At 31.8% G+C, this 20,652-nt stretch overlaps 1 protein-coding gene across 2 annotated transcripts in view; it reads left to right on the forward strand.

Annotated features, from left to right (window-relative positions):
* The window catches only part of LOC139525528 (neural-cadherin-like), a 49,395-nt gene that overhangs the window by 7,996 nt on the left and 20,747 nt on the right, over positions 1 to 20,652 (forward strand). For both annotated transcript variants that reach the window (XM_071320926.1, XM_071320925.1), the window contains exons 2-14: positions 8,230 to 8,415; positions 9,703 to 9,970; positions 11,904 to 12,168; positions 13,525 to 13,633; positions 14,881 to 15,007; positions 15,286 to 15,542; positions 16,102 to 16,379; positions 16,914 to 17,372; positions 17,856 to 18,236; positions 18,557 to 18,760; positions 19,158 to 19,350; positions 19,910 to 20,056; positions 20,465 to 20,580. In XM_071320926.1, coding sequence (XP_071177027.1) covers positions 8,230 to 8,415; positions 9,703 to 9,970; positions 11,904 to 12,168; positions 13,525 to 13,633; positions 14,881 to 15,007; positions 15,286 to 15,542; positions 16,102 to 16,379; positions 16,914 to 17,372; positions 17,856 to 18,236; positions 18,557 to 18,760; positions 19,158 to 19,350; positions 19,910 to 20,056; positions 20,465 to 20,580 — 2,990 coding nt within the window. The remainder of the gene's footprint in view (positions 1 to 8,229; positions 8,416 to 9,702; positions 9,971 to 11,903; positions 12,169 to 13,524; positions 13,634 to 14,880; positions 15,008 to 15,285; positions 15,543 to 16,101; positions 16,380 to 16,913; positions 17,373 to 17,855; positions 18,237 to 18,556; positions 18,761 to 19,157; positions 19,351 to 19,909; positions 20,057 to 20,464; positions 20,581 to 20,652) is intronic.

Here is a 20,652-nt window from a genome sequence, read left to right on the forward strand (position 1 = left end):
CGGAAGGAGTTAAAACTGTCAGATCTGATTTGTAACTTTCTTAATTTAATTGTGTCCAGAGAAATCAATACAATTTTATTGGTCATTTTACCAAATATGGACAATGTAAAGGCCATAAAGCTGTCCAGGGGGCCATGTCATCTTTGTCATATGGTGTTAAATTTCACACTGTCTTTGACATCCATTTAATTTGTTTGATTTACGTTTCACTATGGGGAGATTACTCTCTGATACATGTGAAGGTTTGAAGTGTTTTGTTTGGGAGAAATATCAAATTAGGTTTTGCCAGTTTACTGAAAAACATAAATTCGATAAATAACGGAGGAAACATTTCAATTTGTGATTCACTGTTGTTCCTTCTATATTTGTTCTGTCTTTTCCTAGCCAATACATTATCTGTGGTCATCATTTATTGTAGTTCACACTAAATTGGAAAAATATTCATCTCAACACTTCCGTCAATATATTTACAACTTCTTGTTACATTGTATTTCTTTAACAATTTTCAAGCAGGTTGATATTAAATTCTTCCCTTTCTTCTAAAAATAAAGCAAGATATTGCTTTATGTACATGTATCACTAAAAGAAATAATTAAGCTTTATCTTTTATTTTCAGTAATTTTGATAAATTTAAACATTCACGGCTAAAAATGTCTTGCTCATTGTTGAGGTCCTACATCGACTTATGGTTTGAGAGTTGTCTCTTTGGCAGTCATATATTATTTTCTTCTTTTTATATTAACATGTACATGTATTCACAAAACTTTTGTTATTTGAAATTTTAACAGTGAATATCTTAAATATTCAATAAAAAACAATAATTGAAAAATAACTCAAGTTTATGTAAAATGTAAGCTTATGATGTGAGGGTTTCAGGCTCCACAAATTCCCCCCCCCCTTTTTTTTTATTTTTGGTAATTACCATAAAATAGTGCGAAGGTTATAACTCTAATCGAAATTGATTATTGAAGTTCTGAGTGATGACCAGGCATCATTCATTATTAATTAATCCCACGTTAATTAACTTCCCAAATTTATAATCTCTTACATTATGACTGTCACTCCATGCCAAATAGAATATTCAAATATTTTGTCAATCAAGTGTTTAATGCTATTGAGTCTGTAGAAGTATTTTCTTTGTGTGCATTTCCATGTCAAAATTAATTAGTGTGCTATTGGAAAGTCTGCTGTCCAAAGCAACCAAGTCATTAATGATAGCTCTCATTATTTCCTTTTGAGAAAAAAAGTGGCATAGTGTAAAGCATGGATTTATTAACCAAATCTGCTATTAAACTAGGAATGAAAGTCAACTTGCATAACAAGAGATGCATTTGTGCGTCTGTCCTAAGTCAGTCTATGATCATCTTGCCTTTGTTAGTCTTGTTTGTTTTTTATGCCCCACCTAGGATAGTAGAGGGGCATTATGATTTCTGGTCTGTGCGTCTGTTTGTTGGTTTGTTTGTCCATTCGTTCGTTATTTTGTTTGTCTGTCTGTCCCGCATTAGGTTAAAGTTTTTGGTCAAGGTAGTTTTTGATGAAGTCCAAGTCCATTCAACTTGAAACTCAGTACACATGTTCCCTATGATAAGATCTTTCTAACTGTGATGCCAAATTAAGAGGTTTTACCCCAATTTCATGGTCCACTGAACATAGAAAATGAAAGTGCGAGTGGGGCATCCATTTACTGGGAACACATTCTTGTTAAATTTTAGTTCATTCATATTTTTTCGAAGTTCAGAGTTGCATCCATTTTCACTGAACTAGTACACATTTGTTTTTACAGCTACGATAGCAGAGGGGCATTATGTTTTCTTGTCTGTGCATCCGTCTGTTTGTTAGTTAGTCTGTGCGTCCGCTCGTCCCGCTTCAGGTTAAAGTTTTTGGTCAAGGTAGTTTTTGATGAAGTTGAAGTCCAATCAACTTGAAACTTAGTACACATGTTCCCTATGATATAATCTTTCAAATTTTAGTGCCAAATTAAAGTATTTACCCCAATTTCACAGTCCACTGAACATGTAAAATGATAATGCGAGTGGGGCATCCGTGTACTATGGACACATTCTTGTTTTTAGACTGCTATATATCATGTATATATAGATATCTAGTCTCTAGCTAGATGTGCTATGGTTTTTTGTTTGTTCTTTCACTGAAGTTTACCCCTCATCTTTTTTATATTCATAACTGATACAGATACAGTTTTCAACTTTTCTCTTTATTAATTACCTAGCAATAGAATTAATGAGGCATTTAAACTATATATATTCTGACCTTGGTTTAGGGTGAGAGTTGAGGTTTACATATTATGTATTACTCAGTAAGATTTTATTTGATTGAAACAGATTAGTTTGTGATTACTTCCAGATTTACACAAAGCCTCTCTCCTCAATGTAACATTTTACAGCATGCCATTTAACAAGTCTGATACCCTTGATCTTCCTTGATTGATTTCTTGAGAAGACCTGATGACAGACTATAATTATACCTGAAAAGGGGGAAAAACATTGGTAGGGATTAATGGACATGGAAATGAGAAATCATAATCAACACTGGGTGATTAATTGGGGAATTCTCAATGAATGAGATATTCCTGTCTACACTGAGTGACATGTCATAAGATAGGGAAAAGATTAAAATTATAATATATATGACAACTACTGACAGGTTCCTTAAATTTACTTATCCAATTTATTGTGAAGGAAATCATTATTGTGAATTTATTTATTTTCGTGGGTACCAATTTTCGTGGGTTGAGGAAAACTTAAACATTTGTAGATATTTATTTTCTTGTTTTTGCCAAAGTCTGCATACAAGCCAATGTAAAATTTGAAATTTGTTGAACATTTAAATTTATGGTAAACCTGCACCAACGAAACCTACGAAAATTGGTATTCAACAAATATTAATGAATCCACAGTATAGGAATATGTTTGTGACTGAATAGTATAATAGTTAGTTATATATGTCTAGGATCCTGTACAATTTACTAATGTACTTGGCTTCATCATGAATGCTCATCAAAAATGCCACTTATCCTCTAGTGAAGAAACTGAGGCTGAGTTTAAGGGCCTAAGATAGTAGACGTTAATGACAAATCTTCCCTGAAGAACAATTAAAAATTGTGTGTGTGAAAGTCATTAAGAATCTGTCATGGATGCCTTTCTCAGAAACCTTGTTAAACAGTATTGATTCTAGAGAGTCGATAAAACATTAAACTGGACACTTAGCTCTCAATGACCAGAAATTCACTATACAAATGTGTATTTTTTCCCCATTTACTTGCATGTAAATTGAATATTAATTATATCAAGGATGATTTTAAGAGAAAAAAAATTTAGATACAAAACCTAAATTTATTATTTAAAATTATATATATAAAAAAAAGAGTTAAACAGGCAAGACATACATACATCGTAGACATATATTTAGTGAAGTTTCATTAATCATACTGAATATGACTATTAAGATAAAATTCTTTAGACCAACAGTATGCATATGAAGATATGTAAAATTCTAAAAAAAAATAATATGGAAATATTGAGAGTAGGCAATACTTACTAAGGATTAACTGAATACTTCATGAATTTTAAAATGCACCACTTATTGTTTGTATGTTAGCTACAAAATATTTGTTATACCCCCTCTATAAAAAAAAGTAGGGGTGTACATTGTTTTATGTCTGTCAATCCATCCATCGTCAGTCTGTCCGTCCCTTCCATGAATATTTTTCATAGCATTTTTTGCATTTGGGTAGTCAAGTTAAAAATTTTCCTCACATTTTTCTTAGGAACTATATAGCTACATTACAATGATTTCTGAAATTTGGTTTCAGGGTTTGTATAAGTAAGCTATAACGTGTGATGCATATTAAGAATCATCACTCAAACTTCCTGTTTACCGCACACTCACATAATTTTAAACATGAGTAGCCAAGTTGAAAATTTTCGTCACATTTTTCTCAGAAACTACAAATCGTCCATACAAGGATTTCTGAAATTTGGTTTCAGGTTTTACATAAGTCAGTTATCCCATGTGATGTGTTTTCAGATTCATCCTGTTTACCGAAATATTTGGGCGGGGTATTATCAGTGAGCAGTAGCTTGCAGTTTCACTTGTTTAAAAAGTCTATTTTACTTCTAATAGAACGTTTTCATTGATAAGTTGATTACCAGTACAAAAAAGTGTGGTTAATCAGACAAAAGATGAGATGTAAATGAAAACAAAACCTACATGTATGATTTATGATACATGTAGCTGTTGATATACTTCTGTTGTACACACAAACCTATACATAATTTGTAAACAAATCATTGTATTCATAGCATAAAAGACAAACAATGTGCAGATTATAAAGTACAAGATGCACAAACTGATTGGTATATTTTCTGTTGATGTAGATAATACTTAGGATTTACCCATTGACTATTAAAACATCTGCCAGTGAAATGCATGCAAGATATTTTAAGATCATAAGATGAGTTTATTATGTCAGTCTACTGTGATGTATAGTATTAATTCCTAATCATTAGAGAATTGTTATACAAAAAACTTGAGTAGGAGTTTAAACAGAGTTTTTGTTGTTATGTAACCAGCATGTACATGATGTAGTTTACATTTCCCGAAATCAGGTGGTTTTATATCAACTTAACTAGCCAATTGCAGATCCAGAACTTTTCATAAGGGGGGCCTGCTGACTGATCTTAGTGGGGCCCACTCCAGTCATGCTTTAGTGATTCCCTATATAATCAACCAAATTTTTCCCACCCCTGGATCTGCCTATGCTAGCACACATTATATGAAGTCAGAGAAAATAGATTGAACTTGGTCCATGTTAGACCTGTTAATACTATATAGCAGTCCCTATTGTGAAAGGAAGAAATTTAACTTTTACTTGTAAACATTTTTTTTTTTTTAAATCAGACCAGGCCTTCATTTTATTAAAATTGAGCTGAGAGGGTTGGGTTTTTTTTTTTGCTCAATGTTGAAGGTCTCGAGGTGACTTTAAGATGCAGCAATGAAAGTACTGTTCCTTGGAAAATTTTATGTTTTTTGCTGTGCATGATTTTGTGTCGAGGATGGATATCCTATATCCTTTGTTTTTCTATTAGGATAAGTTTTAGTTGTATGGTATTTTTACATAAACCAGTTTCAGTACATACAATGTATAAAGGTTTCTGCTAAATAATACACATGATATGCATGTAGGGAAGATTGTATAATATGTATTTATAAATTTTTGTTTACAAATAAGGACAAGAATGACTATAAGCAAACATTTACGCATAAGATATACATTTGTACATATTGAAACTATTTATATGGTAATGAAGTAGTTAATCTACTGTTTAATCCTTTAGTTTCCAGACCTTTATATAAGATGAGGTTGATGGTGAGGTTTATACAGAACAAACAATATTCAGCCTTTTGTATATTTTCTTTTCATTTATAAGTCATGATATCAATACCATTAGGTCACTTTATACATTTTTTTGTTATTATGACTAATTGAGTATAGACACCAGGTTTTTCGTATGTTATTAATCAGACAAAACATGCCTTACAACTTCTACCAGTGTTTTTATAATCCAATAATCAAAAAGAGATCATCATTTTATTCAACATATTTTCTTACAATATTTTTAGAATATTGAGTATAAAAACGAGAAAGAATAGGATGTTCCAAGACTGATCAATATTGATTTTTTTACAGAATTTATTGTAGAAAACCATCTATTTAAGGTACTCCCTGGGGTAAAATTTATAAAAATGTTAATGGGTTTCAGTCTGGTACACAAAATGAAATGAAATTGTAGAATGAAAAAGATGTTACTCCCTATTATTATTCATATTTAATGAAGTTACGAGTTGCCTTTGTTCTGTTGCATGTATGGCAATGAGATAATTCGTTTAATTTAATTGCATCTCCGGGTTTTGATTTGTCATAGACATGTTACTACATTAATTTCAACATGTGTTTTAATGAAATAATATAACTTTAGCTGATGGAAATAAAGAGAGAGAGAGAAATAGGAAATGTGTTTATGAAGGCAAATCTCCGGGTGCTGGATTTTCTCGCTTTATAGAAGACCAATTGTCCTTTGGCTGTTTATGCTCTTTGGTCAGGTTGTCTCTTTAGCACCTTCCCCATTTCCATTCTCAATTTAAGGATATAAATTTACGTATTTATGTTTTAAACCCATAATATTAAAATTCCCTCAAATTCTTGACTTGTTTTTAAGATGGTTTTGATCATTGTTGATAGACTAAACCTTGCCTTATTCCTTTATTTATTCTTGATGGGTTCATGTCATTAAATAAAACATTAGTGTACTCCACCTCGACAGTTGTTTCTTTTTATCAGATCACTTGTCAAAAAATAGAAAAATAAGTGAAATAAATATTTTTAGAATTTTTTATCAGATAAGTTTTTCTGTAGTAAATTCATTGAACTGATTATAAAAGATTTTACCAAACATTCTTGTGTAATTTCTGCCAAACTTTTGGTAAAACTGTATAGGTTTATTGTAGGAGAGAAATTGAAAGAATTATTAGCAAATACCGATTTTCTGATAAGAACAGTTACAGTGATGCACCATTAAACATTTACTTTTTTGTGGTTAATGTAATAAAATAGCTCCATGTCAGTAAATTGGTATGTTTTAGTGCTATTTATGAAGTAAATTGTTACATAACAGAATAGTAAAACTAGATAGTATCAAGAATTAAAAGCAGAACTTAAACTTTATATGTCTTGTAAAGGTCTATGGGAATGTAGACAATGCAGATACGTGTAATTAAAATGATAAAACTGTATCAAATTTTTAATTCATTCTTAGTTGTGTTAAGTTTTTTTTTCAATACATGTTTTGTAATCTTTTGTTACATTTGTAAGAGTGTTTACTGTAAATGCTAAAATAATGCCAAAGTGTACATTTTGTTTTAGAGAGTATATTTTGTTTTAGCTGGTACATTTTGTTTTAGAGAGTATATTTTATTTTAGCTGGTACATTTTGTTTTAGAGTGTATATTTATACCCCCGCTTTGAAAAAAGGGGGGTATACTGTTTTATCTCTGTCTGTCCTTCCGTCAGTCCGTCCGTCCCATGAATATTTTTCGTCACATTTTTCTCAGGAACTACAATACAAGGATTTTTGAAATTCGGTTTCAGGGTTTATCTAAGTCAGCTATACCGTGTGATGCGTTTTCAGATTGATCACTTGACAAATTCCTGTTTACCGAACACTTGTATGATTTTACACATGATAGCCAAGTTGAAAATTTTCGTCACATTTTTCTCAGGAACTACAATACAAGGATTTCTGAAGTTTGGTTTCAGGATTTATATAAGTCAGCTATACCGTGTGATGCGTTTTCAGATTCATCACTCGACAACTTCCTGTTTACTGAACACTTGCATATTTTTACACTATTAAGAGGGTGTCCATGGAAAAACCAGGCAGTGGATGGCACATGACATATTTTGTTTTCAAAATTTTTTCAGCTATTTCATATCACACATCCATTCTTTCTCAAAGTTAAGTTTTGTTTTTTTATTAACTGCAACAAATAAAGAGAAAAAAAATACATAGAAAGCACTGAAAATTCATTGAAAAGGGGAGATAACTCTTCATTTTGTACAAAATTTTGTTGCATTGTTAGTGAACTTTAAAATCATTTTCTGAGCCATCCACTGTTGATTCAAAAATATCTTTGACATATATATCCTTTATATGATATAAACATTGCATTGTTACCAAAAATTCAGTAGGAAAAAAAATATGTTGTGCCACCCATATCATAGGATTTGCCTGATATTTACTTGGACAGCCTCTTAATATTATCCACTTGCGGTGGGGGTATCATCAGTGAGCAGTAGCTCGCAGTTTCACTTGTTTATTTTAGCTGGTACATTTTGTTTTAGAGTGTACATGTATATCGGATGCATATATCTGTATGCAACTTTTCCTGAAATCGCAATAATCAAACTTGAATTTTTGTTCATTTATACAAAATTTAAACAATAAATGCACACAATAATTTGTGAATTTATAGTAATGTTTAGTATTTTATTGCAGGAGAACAGTGTTGGTGTTTACTGTTACTTTCTATTCATTTGTATTACTGGTTATTGTGCTGAATATTTTAGTTCATGAAATGTGTAATTTGTAAAAATGTTGTACTATTGTCCAAATATAGGATGTTCTATCTAAATACCTGTTTTATATATTATAGATTATACATTGCTGAAAGTTACATTAACTGTAAAGGATGTCAATGATGAGAAACCACGGTTTATCAACGAGCCTCGACCATTCCTGGCTACAGTGTCCACCAATCCAAGTATCGGAGAGCTTGTGTATGAACTTATGGCTGATGATGCAGACACAGGCTCTAGCATTACATATATACTGGAATCAGGTGAGTAAAAGAGGGGCTAAAGATATCAGAGGGACATTCAAACTTATAGATCGACAATAAACTGATAACTCCATGACTGAAAAGAAACAGACACAACATAGAAAAGTAAAGACTATGTAACACGAACCCCATCAAAATCTGTGGGTTATCTCAGGTGCTCCAGAAGGGTAAGCAGATCCTGCTCCACATGTGGCACCGGTCGTGTTGCTCATGTTATTACAAACCCGGTCAACAGTCTAATTCTGTAGGTCACATTCGTGAAAAGAAAATGGGGTTGAAGTTATCACATAAGGAACTTATCCAATATCATCTGTCAAATGGATATTTCTTGAAGGCCGTATGGTGACCTATAGTTGTTAATGTCTGTGTCATTTTGGTCTATTGTGGATAGTTGTTTCATTAGCAATCATACCACATCTTCTGTTTTGTCATTTCAATATCAATAACGGTCAACCAACTCAAACATGGAATCTCCTGGAGTTGAAAAAAATACAAATAGAGAGATATAGGATACATGTAATTGAGGCAGTATATTGATGACAGACAAAACCTAAAGAGAGGTCTTAGCTAGATGTGATCATATGATTTTCAATAATATATGAAAAGCTACTAAATCAGCCAATATCTAGACAATGTGTAAAAATTAACAGCAATTAACAATGACTTGCCATCAAATGATTAATCAAAATTTGCCATCAACAGATATTAAAAAAAATATTTGCCATCAAGTGAGAACTAAAAAATAATTTGCCATCAAACATGTCAAATGAGAACTAAAAAAATTTTGCCATCAAAGGAAAAATAAAAGATGATTTGCCATCAAAGGAGAAATAAAACAATTATTTGCCATCAAAGGAGAAATAAAACAATTATTTGCCAGCAAATGAGAATTAAAAAATGATTTGCCATCAAAGGAGAAATAAAACAATTATTTGCCATCAAAGGAGAAATAAAACAATTATTTGCCAGCAAATGAGAATTAAAAAATGATTTGCCATCAAAGGAGAAATAAAAAAATGATTTGCCATCAAAGGAGAAATAAAACAATTATTTGCCAGCAAATGAGAATTAAAAAATGATTTGCCATCAAAGGAGAAATAAAACAATTATTTGCCAGCAAATGAGAACTAAAAAAATATTTGCCATCATCAGATTAACAATGATTTACTATTAACATCAACACTCCTGAATGGCACAAAACTTTAAAATAATTGAGACAAGCCATGTAAAGATATTTATTATACTCTAACATTCGAGTAACTATATTTTTGCTACTTTATTTTTTAGCTGGAGAAGGAAAGTTTGCCATACAAAACATCATTGCTGCTGGACGCCATATTGGTAGGATTGTAACGACAAAGACAGGACATGGACAATATGAGAAAGGACGAGAGTTTTCATTGGTTGTATCAGCTCAGGACACGTCAGTACCACCAACCGTTATACAGAAATCTAATTTTGAAATTGTCAAAGTTTTAGTGGGATCCAGACCTCCACAGTTCTTTGAAGATCCCTATATTGGATATGTAATGGAAAATAATCAAGCTGGCTACAAGTATGTGAATTTATTTCATTTCTGTTTGTATTAGACACATTCAACCATGAAGGCATAAGACTGATTATGTGTATACATCTTATTTGCAGTAAAATATTATGGTTAATGCAAAAGGATAGATTTCAGAAGTCAATTTCAGAACAAAACTTACGACTAAGATTAAAAGTAAGTATACTGATCTGTTCATGATTTTAGAAAAATCTTAGTCGTAAGTTTTTTTTATGAAACAGACTCCAGTGTTTAAGGAGGGTTCTTTTAGTAATTTGACCTATTGTTATGGAGAATTATGATGAATGATTACTTTTCAATACCTTTAGGGTGTAATTTACCTTGACAGCAGTGACTATGTTACTTCTAATGTTGTATTGTTGGGTTTCTGTCTCATTTACATGAACACTGTTTGGCTATATCAATTGCTTTATGAAGAACTAATGCTAATCTAGAGATCCAGTCTTTATAAGTAGATGCTAGCAGTATGTCAACACATTAAAGTACATTACTTCTTACATACAATGAAAACAAAGTGTTCCTATTTTAAGAACTGTTGAGAACATAAAAATGAATTAACTCTTGTGCATTGCTGACATTATGACCTGAAATAAAATCTTGCAAACATGTTGCACATAAAATAACATTAGTCACTGCATGTCAGTCAGATAATATTGATAAATCTGTAAAGTTTGTACTTTATATCTTGAAAAAAATACTAATAGAAATATCACTCTTTCATGAGGACTTGGGCTTTTGATAGTGGAATGGTCCTCTTATCAGAACAGGGTATGACAGCCAGTGTGGCTCAAGGGTCTAAAAATGGTCAAATATTGAATAAGTAGAACTATGAAGCTGGTTTGGATAAGATCTGTAACCCTTTCCAAAAGCTGTATGATAATTGACTTGGGATACACACTTCCCTTCTACTTAGTAGTGTTTTGCTTTGGGGATTTATTTAATACATTTGAAAGGCTATTTTACCTTGTTTTTTAACACCTGGAAAGCAGTTACACAAAGACAATTCACGTTGTGGTTAGCTAATTTATGAACAAATTGTAAGTTATCAATAGTATATTGAAATAATTGTTATATCAAAAGCAATGACACATATTTCTGAAAGAGTTTTTTCACACTGATGTATTATTACACCTACACATTCAACTGACTTTTCTCATGACAGAAACATTTACAATTAATTAATATATAAGTGCACAAAAGGTTTATGATTCCTTGACAACGTATAGTATTGCAGTAACTGTTAAATTAAAAGTACAAATACAAAGAATGTTTTTCATGAAGATCAGTGGCTTTTAGGTAAAAGCTTTTGTACCGATTGTATAAATCTTTGCAGTATTTTTTCACCAGGAACAATTTGTTACTTACGATAACGGTGATTTAAAGTGAGCTGGTGCATCACTTACAAAGAAAACTTACATTCAATATACGAGCTGCGTCAGTTAGAAATTGACCTTATTCAAAAATATTAATACTTTTTTTTAACCGATTTTGGGTTGAAAAAATATTCTGCAGAAAGTCTGTCATTGAAATATTACAAAAATAAAAAAACCAGACCAGCATTCATGTTTTAATTTGTTTTTGAATGTTCCATAATCAACCAAAATCTTAAGCATGTACATGTATACATGCACTTTCATAAGGTCAGTTCCATCAGATGCAGCTCATATATTGTTTGACATAGATTTTGACAACATTATGGAGTCGTTGAAACTGTATCTTTTTTGAACTCCAAGCTTCATCTTAGTATAAACTCTAAGTTTTGGTATCTCATTTTGGAAAATGACCTAAATTACATGGTACTATAATATAGTCTTTTTCTAGGAGTTTGAAAATCATGTTAATATCTTACTACCATCACATTTGTATCTGTGTTAAAGAAATAATTTCATAATTTGACAATAATATTTATAATCCTTTTTTATAGATTGACAAATGATGATGGCAGCCCATTAAGCATCAAAGCCAAACCATTCCAATCCAAGACTCCAGATGAAAATACAGATTATGATGGGACCATTAAATTTTCCCTGTTGGATGACAGGGGGCAAACATCAACATTGTTTACCATGAGTGACGAGGGAGAGGTTGCTACCTTACAGAGCATGGATTACGAGGCTTCCACGGCACATCAGTTTGTACTCACTCTCAGGGCTGTAGAAGAATCAACAGGACTGCTAAGTACCACACAGGTATTGTAAGATAGATACTGTGGATTCATTTATTTTCGTGGATACCAATTTTTCGTGGATTACGGAAACCTTGCATTTTTGTGGATATGTGATTTCGTGGTTCTGCTTAAGTCTGTTTACAACTTATTAAAAATGTGTATTTCAATGAATATTTAAATTTGTGGTTCACCTGTTCCCACAAAACCCATGAAATTTGGTATCCAACAATAATAATGAATCCACAGCAATAAACACATTTTAAAAGTTAAAAAATATAATACTGAACTCAAATGAACATTCAAAACAGAAAGTCCCTTACTAAATGGCAAAATCCAAAGCTTAAACACGTCAAACAAATGGAAAATAACTTTCATATTCCTGACTTGGTACAGACATTTGCTTAATATAAAAATGTGGATTAAACCTGGTTTTATAGCTAGCCAAACCTCTCACTTATATGAAATGATAAACTATCCAAAAAATATATTCCATGAGTAATGTTAAACCACTATAGCTGTTTCATTGTAGTACTTAAAGCTTGTTGGTTTCAGTTTGAAGAGCTAAGAGTGCATTTTACATTTTTGAATGAATATTTTAAACTGCAAACTCTAGTGAAAAGTAACAGATGGCTTAAAAGTTGTTTGAGCCTAATTAACTGTACAAAGTGAGAAAAAAACTATGACAGAAGTCATTCAGACAACTAATTGGCAATTAGAACCTTAAGAATTTCTTATGTTAGTAAATTTTGTTTTACCTGTGAAATATCAAACCTAATGATGAGATGATAACAGTGAAATATAACAATCATTCAAGATCACGTGACTGCTAGAATCGAGAAAGTGCAATTAAAATGTGTAGTACTTATTTTTTGTTTCCCTTTCAAAATGTGTTTTTAAGGACAAAAAATACCTATATCCTATATTCCCCTGTTGGGTTGTCAACATTTTAGTTCAGGTTGTTTAAATACCAATACATTTGTCAAATCTTTATGTAATTTTACAAAACCTGGACTGAATCTATAGATGGACTTAGTTTTTTTGGCTGTTAAGATTTACATATAGTCTTTGAGTCATTTACATGTTGTGTTCTTTTTATAAGTCATCAGTGTTGTTTGGATTATAATTAACAATTAGTTAACTATCATATTTTTTTTTTATTTCCATAGCAAAATCTAGGAAAAGTCAATAGTGATGAACACTTAAGAAGGATACATATGTTGCTGTAGCATAACATTTCTCCATTTTAGTAATCTCAATCAAATTGAAATTCTGTAACTTAATTTATCTCAGTTTTCATCAATATGGTAAGGATATGCTATTGATAGGTACTGACACACATTTACACTAATGATATAATATATATGGCATCTGATTTCAGTTGAAAGTCAATTTGATAGATGTTAATGACAATGATCCAACCTTTGAACTATCAACCTATACAAATACGACCTCTGAAGGGACACCCGTCAACACTACATTGTTTTCTGGTAAGGTCACAAATGATTTAGATTATATTATATATGTAAATTGCATTCTTGATGGTATATTCATGCAATCAGAGGAACACTTTTACTTTTTAGTTGTTTTGTAAACAAATTTGTTGGAATAAAATTGAGAATGGAAATGAGAATGTGTCAAAGAGATAACAACCCAACCATAGAACAGACAACAGCAGAAGGTCACCAATAGGTCTTCAATGCAGGGAGAAATTCCTGCACCCGGAGGCATCCTTCAGCTGGCCCCTAAACAAATATATATACTAGTTCAGTGATAATGAACGCCATGCTAAACTCCAAATTGTACACAAGAAACTAAAATTAAAGATAATTCAAGACTGAAAAAGGCCAGAGGCTCCTGACTTGGGACAGGCGCTAAAATGCGGCGGGGTTAAACATGTGTATGAGATCTCAACCCTCCCCTATACCTCTAGCCAATGTAGAAAAGTAAACGCATAACAATACACACATTAAAATTCAGTTCAAGAGAGGCCCGAGTCTGATGTCAGAAGATGTAACATAAGAAAATAAACAAAATGACAATAATACATAAATAACAACAGACTACTAGCAGTTAACTGACATGCCAGCTCCAGACTTCAATTAAACTGATTGAAAGATTATGTCTTCATCATATGAATATCAGGCACAATCCCTCCTGTTAGGGGTTTAGTATCATACCATCATAACATATATGAGAAGAACATAACCCGTGTTATGCCAACAACTGGTTTTTAAATAAAATATGAAGTATGTAATGCATTATAAATTGAACCTGTGGTACAAGTGATTCATCAATAAATTTGAACTATGTAAAAGGGCTTTGTATCAACATGACATTTTTGAAATCAATGTTAAACTCACCTCTAAAAAATGCAAAAATCACATCAGTTAAAAATGAGTTTGTCTATCCCCCCCCCCCCCCCCCCCCCCCCCCAAAAAAATGTATTCTAAAAGTGACACCAAAGTTACAACTACAACTGTCAGCATAGTCAATCTATTCGCAAAATTGATTTCTATCACTATGTACCACAATGAATAAGAGATGTGTGATGAAAAGTAAACAATCAGAATGTTGTTGAATTTCAATTTATAAATTTGAACTCAAAAACAGCATGCACCTTTAAAGGTTAATTACAATTTATTACATGTTTTTTGGGGCATCATACTGGCAAAACAAAAAATTTAAACCACTTTTCAGACAGATTATTGACTTTGCCATGTTTTTGTTTCTGTAGTGGCTGCCACAGATAGAGATTCTGGAGACAATGCCAAACTAACCTACTCTGTTAGTGATGACCATTTCTATGTGGTTACCAGAATGGATCAGAGGGGTAGATACATTGGAGATATCAAAGTAGCAAAGTTAGTAAATATCAAAATTATATAGATCTTTATGTACCTTGCACTTGAAGAGGTTGAACGTAAGAAATTGTGAACAAGATTCTAAAGTCAACTCTTAAGTTTGGATGCAAATAGTTGACTTTTGACATTCAATCTAGTGAAAGTTGGATAAAATAACATTTAAATACTTTGTCTTTTTCATTATCCATAATGCCAACATTTTATTTCTAGGAGACTAGATTATGACTTCCTTATATTATCTCTTTCTTGATTTATAATGCCACCATTTTTATTTCTAGGAGACTAGATTATGACTTCCGACCTGATCGTTTGTACAAGTTCAATGTCACAGCCACGGATGCCGGACCATTTAAGAAATCAGGTCTAGCTAATGTTGTAATATATGTTACCAATATTAACGATGAGCCCCCAGAGTTCGGTAAAACAAAGGAGGATATTCATACCTTCATCCGTGAGGACCAAAATGCTGGAAGTTATGTGAAAACTGTACAGGCCATAGACCCAGATGGCGATAATGTGGAATATTACTTTACAGGTAAGAGTTAAGTCACTTTGGTTTTAAATATGAGGGACTTGGTAATGTTTTCATGTTGTTAAGAAATTAGCATTTATTCACATGTTTATATTGTGTTTTTTGTATGGATTTATTGCTGGCAACACATGAGAGATTTTTAGCATTAATGGTGTTCGAATTAATCTTAAAGATGCCCAATACCTAAAAGTTTTCACATTAGATCACTTTTTTGTACATTCCAATGTTATAAAGCATTTTGTATTACATCACAGTAATAGCCAATTGTTCAATGATTTCATTTTCACTGACTGACCTCAAGTCAATTAGGCAAACTCATTCATAAAAATGGCTTTAGCAAAATGATGCATGTAGTTAAACAACATAGACGATTTCATTATATATTCTCAAGTAAGTTGTAGTCATGTGACATAAAGACTGAATATAAACAGTGTATTGCAATAAAAGGGTCATCAAAGCTGCTGTGTTTAAAATTTGGAATTGGGCATGTTGAGAAGAAATCATAATATAAACATTGGGGTTATATTTTTTATTGTTATGAAAATGTTTTTTTCTCTTCTAGATAAATTGTCAGTTGCACCAAATGGACCATTTAGAATTGATGCAAGATCGGGTCTCATTACATTAACAAATATAATACCAGCTCATATCCCCTCATACACATTAAATATCACAGCTTATGATGATGGCAGTTGTTGTGGAGGTTCTCCTACACTTAGGAGTGATTCCTATGTTGTGGTAGAAATAAAGGATATCAACAACAACAATCCCAGATTTCCTAGTTGTAGCTACGCTCCTCATATCATGGAAAATATGGCTCCAGGGACCTTTGTTGTCAGGGTAAAATAGATATTTCTTGTCTAAATAAATATTCAATAAAGAATAAAATTAAATGTGCTGATACATGTACAATAACAGTTTACTTATTTTGATAGCAGTTTGTAATTTAGCAGAACTTCAAACAAATTTGAATATAGTAAAATACTGTTAATTATTGTGAGGTTTTTATTAATGTGAATAATGCAACTATGTAAATATGGCAATGATTAGAACTTGAATTCTGATATCTGATATATACATCTATATACAGATTTTCCTGAAATTGCAATAATTAATCTCACATTTTGTTCATTCTTCAAAAATTGCAATAATAAATGAACTCGGTAATTTCTGAGATTACAATAGTCGAATTGTTAAATTTAGTTTCTAATAACAGTTCATAATTTTGCCAAGTAAATACAAATTGTGTACCCGGTATTAAAATTTATTGAAATGTAAGAAAAGGTGCATTTTTGTCTGTATTTAAAAGACATTTGCAGTAGAGTAGGTTTTATCCGGCCAAGTTAAATTAGAATATTTGACTTTTATTTTCAGGTACAAGCAGAAGATGATGATAGAGGTTTTAATGGTAAAATAAAATACCATGTTGTTACTCCAGCTGGTAAGACGCAGAGCTTCAATGTAGATCCTGACAATGGTACCGTCACATCCAGGGTAATGTTTGATCGGGAATCTGAACAGGGCATGAGAGGTTACCCTCTTACTATCATGGCTGAAGATCAGGGTCAGACCAGGAAGTTAAATAGTTTGTGTACGTTTTGGGTTACCATTGACGATCTTAATGACAATCCGCCAAAGTTTGATTCGTCAATTTACACTCCAACAATCGTGCGTAGTTTAGATGTCAATAAAGTTGTGACATCATTGTTAGCAACAGATCAGGATATGGGTACAAATGCTGAGGTCACATACTCACTTATAGAGAACCCAGAAGACAGGTTCAGAATCGATTCAGATACTGGTACAATCTTCCTCAGCAAGAGTTTGTCTGATGTAAGTATTAAGTATAAAAATACATAACTTCAAAATGGACTAACCCAAACGGAAGCTATTAGAAGACCTTGATAAGTGATCTGAACATACTTATATATGGACAATAAAAATGGCTCCTTTATGACTTGAGTCAATAAATTAAACATTAATTTAAAAAAAGATTCAAGTTTACAATTTACATTCGAAGGAAGAGAAAGAACCAAGCATAGCAGAATTTCATCACAACAAACATGTGACCTTTTTAGCACTTCGGATTTTTTCTTTAAACTTTACATCTAAGGAAATAGGGTGAAACTTATGTTTGTTTTTAAAAAAAAATATATACCTCTACAGCAGGGATTATGTTGAGATCAAACACCTGGTTAATTTTCACGGTTCAAATTTGTTCCACACAACAAGTTTGAAAATCCATGTTTTTTGCCGTAATAACATTTATCTTTCTGAAAAAAAACCCTCTTCTACAGTTTTTGTTTTCTCTTTCAGTTTTTTGATAGTTCAATAAGACTACAAGTAAGGACAGAAGACAAGGGAATCCCCCCACTTCACAGCACGGTACTGGTCAATATTGATGTTACGACTGGTGATCAGCCTGCCCCGACATGGGATGACAACTATAATGGTCAAAGTTTTACTGTAAATGAAACAGAACAAGTTGGATACAAAATAGCCACGTTTTATGCTTCTTCTAATGTACCACCACCACTAGATGGCGTTTCATTTGCTATAGTCGATTCCAATGGACAACCTAGGCAGTCAGCTGGAAACTTCCGTGTTGAAGGAAGGGACAATTACATGAATTTGCGATTGAATGGACCATTGAATTACAAGATCAACAACACTTATACATTACGTCTCAGAGTAACTGTAAGTTTTGATAAAGATTTACGTAAAACTCCAGACATTATAATAATGAGACGATTAAAAGAAATTTATTTAATCAAGTAGATTCATATTTATCAAAAATTGAAAATAAGACTCAGAATAATATATTAAGTCCAGTATTGTTTTAAATAGATTAATAATAACATGTTCTGTTGCCTGTAAGTTTTATGATAAAAATTTGGTTCAAAATGATTTAGGGTATGATTTTCATGCGCACTAAATATATTCTGGATTATTCTGCATCAGGTTTGCTTAAGAACAAGTTTGTTAATTTTCAATTTTGATTTCGATCCATTTTTCAGAATCAAGGCCTCACTCCACTTTCACAGGAAATGCGAGTAACTATTAATGTTCGTGATATGAATAATGAAGTACCACAATTTGAAGGACTAGACCCCAAACTTGCTAATTTATTCCGTGGTAGTGTCCCAGAAAATGAACCTTCTGGAGTATCTGTGTTTACAGTGAAAGCTGTAGATGCTGATGCAGATCTTCCAAATAATCTGGTGAGTTATTTCCCTTTGTATTGATTTGAATATTATTACAGGTATAAGTTTAGTTCTTTAAAAAAAAAAAGATAGTGAAAAGAAAATAACAAAAAAAAAACAACCCCCAAGGAAAATTTCAAACAGAAAATCCCTTAGCAAGTGGCAAAATCAAAAGCTCAAACACATCAAACGAATGGATAACAACTGTCATATTCATTGAATTAGATAATTTTCAGTAACTGAAACACTTTCCGGAAATTGTTAAAGATATTATTGGGATTTGACATGCTCACAAAGTAATACTTTTAAATGAAACTTTTTCAGGAGAATGTATATTGTCTACTAACTTGTAAATTTTGCATTGAAAATCATATTATTTCTGTATTAAATCAAAATTTAAAATTTATTTTCCCAGGTATACTATAGCTTGGTAGCAGATAAGAACAATGCCTATCTTAAGTTTAGAATTGATCAGCAGACAGGTCTAATTACCACAAATACAACATTTGATAGAGAGGAAGAAAATGTCTACTTTATAACTGTAATGGCTAAAGATGGTATTAATTCTGATATTCCTTATCATGAACCACCTAACTCGCCTAATAGTGGTAAGTGGTTAAAATTATAACACAAAGACCTGTTGAAGAACAATGGTTTGTAAGGTACCAGTTCTCAATGACTTCAGGTTAATCCAAGACCAGGAATATAATTGTTAGATTGATGTTTTATGTGAAAAAAATCCATGGATGTCAATTTTTTATGAAGCAGGAAAATTTTAATCCATTCACAAGAGGATTCATTTTAACAAAACTTTTTTTGGAATTTTCCTGAACAAAACATGGACATTATTTCTATAATACTGGAGCAAAGGTATGAATTTCTATTCTCAATTCACATAATTCTACAGTAGTATTCTTGTAAGTTGTTTCATATTAAAATTTGTGGTTATGATATCAATGAATCAAAAACATATCTATAAAAGTTTGTACCATATTTATTCACGATAATGAATTTTCATGCAGAAAGTCATGGTCCACTACAGGTACTCTAACTTCCTCTACCAATAAGAACTAGCTGCCGTGATATAGCCAAGCGTACTGAAATAAAAAACATCAATCAAGCAATCATTACATTTGAAGCAAGAATAAAACTTTATAATATTTGCAGCGCAAGCTCAAGTCCAGGTTATTATTGGAGATAAGAATGACAACCCTCCAGTGTTTGAGAAGCCTCTTTATGAGACAAATGTGTTTGAACAACCCCCAGATAGTAGTAAATCCATAATCAGGGTACAGGCCACTGATAAAGATATAGGTAAGTTAAGATAAGAATTGTCATAAAGGGATGAAGGCCTAAGAGCCATAAGTTGTGAAAACCAATGTTTCTAGTGCAGACATCCAATGTAAAAGCTGTTACTTAAAAAAAAAAAAAATTATTAAGGCTTGTGCTTTTTTTTTAATATTTTTAATTTATATTTCATCAAAACTCAATTATTGACATTGAACATACAGAAGAAAAAATCATGAACAATCTTAAATCCATAGTAAAGCTTTTAAAACTGATATAGGCAAGTTCTGCCAATTGATATTTTCATAGTAGAGGTTGAGATCCTAAATAATTACTGATTCTATTAAATGGCATAAAAAGTAAAGCTGTACTCTACCTTTTCATCTTGAAATTATAATATCTGTCATCCTGAATACTAATTACTGTATATTTTAGCTGATACCTTGACGTACTCCATAACTAGTGGTAATACTGATGGTGTATTTAGTATACGAGGGAAGAGTGGGGATATCTATGTAGCCAGAGATCTGGATTATGAGACCATGTCACATGTAAGCTTTTACAGAGGATTGTTTGGTATTTTATTGGTTAATAAATAATTTGCACATTGCTGTCACTAGAAT

This window comes from Mytilus edulis, chromosome 5 (genome assembly GCF_963676685.1).
Source record: "Mytilus edulis chromosome 5, xbMytEdul2.2, whole genome shotgun sequence".
In the NCBI taxonomy this organism is placed as follows: domain Eukaryota; kingdom Metazoa; phylum Mollusca; class Bivalvia; order Mytilida; family Mytilidae; genus Mytilus; species Mytilus edulis.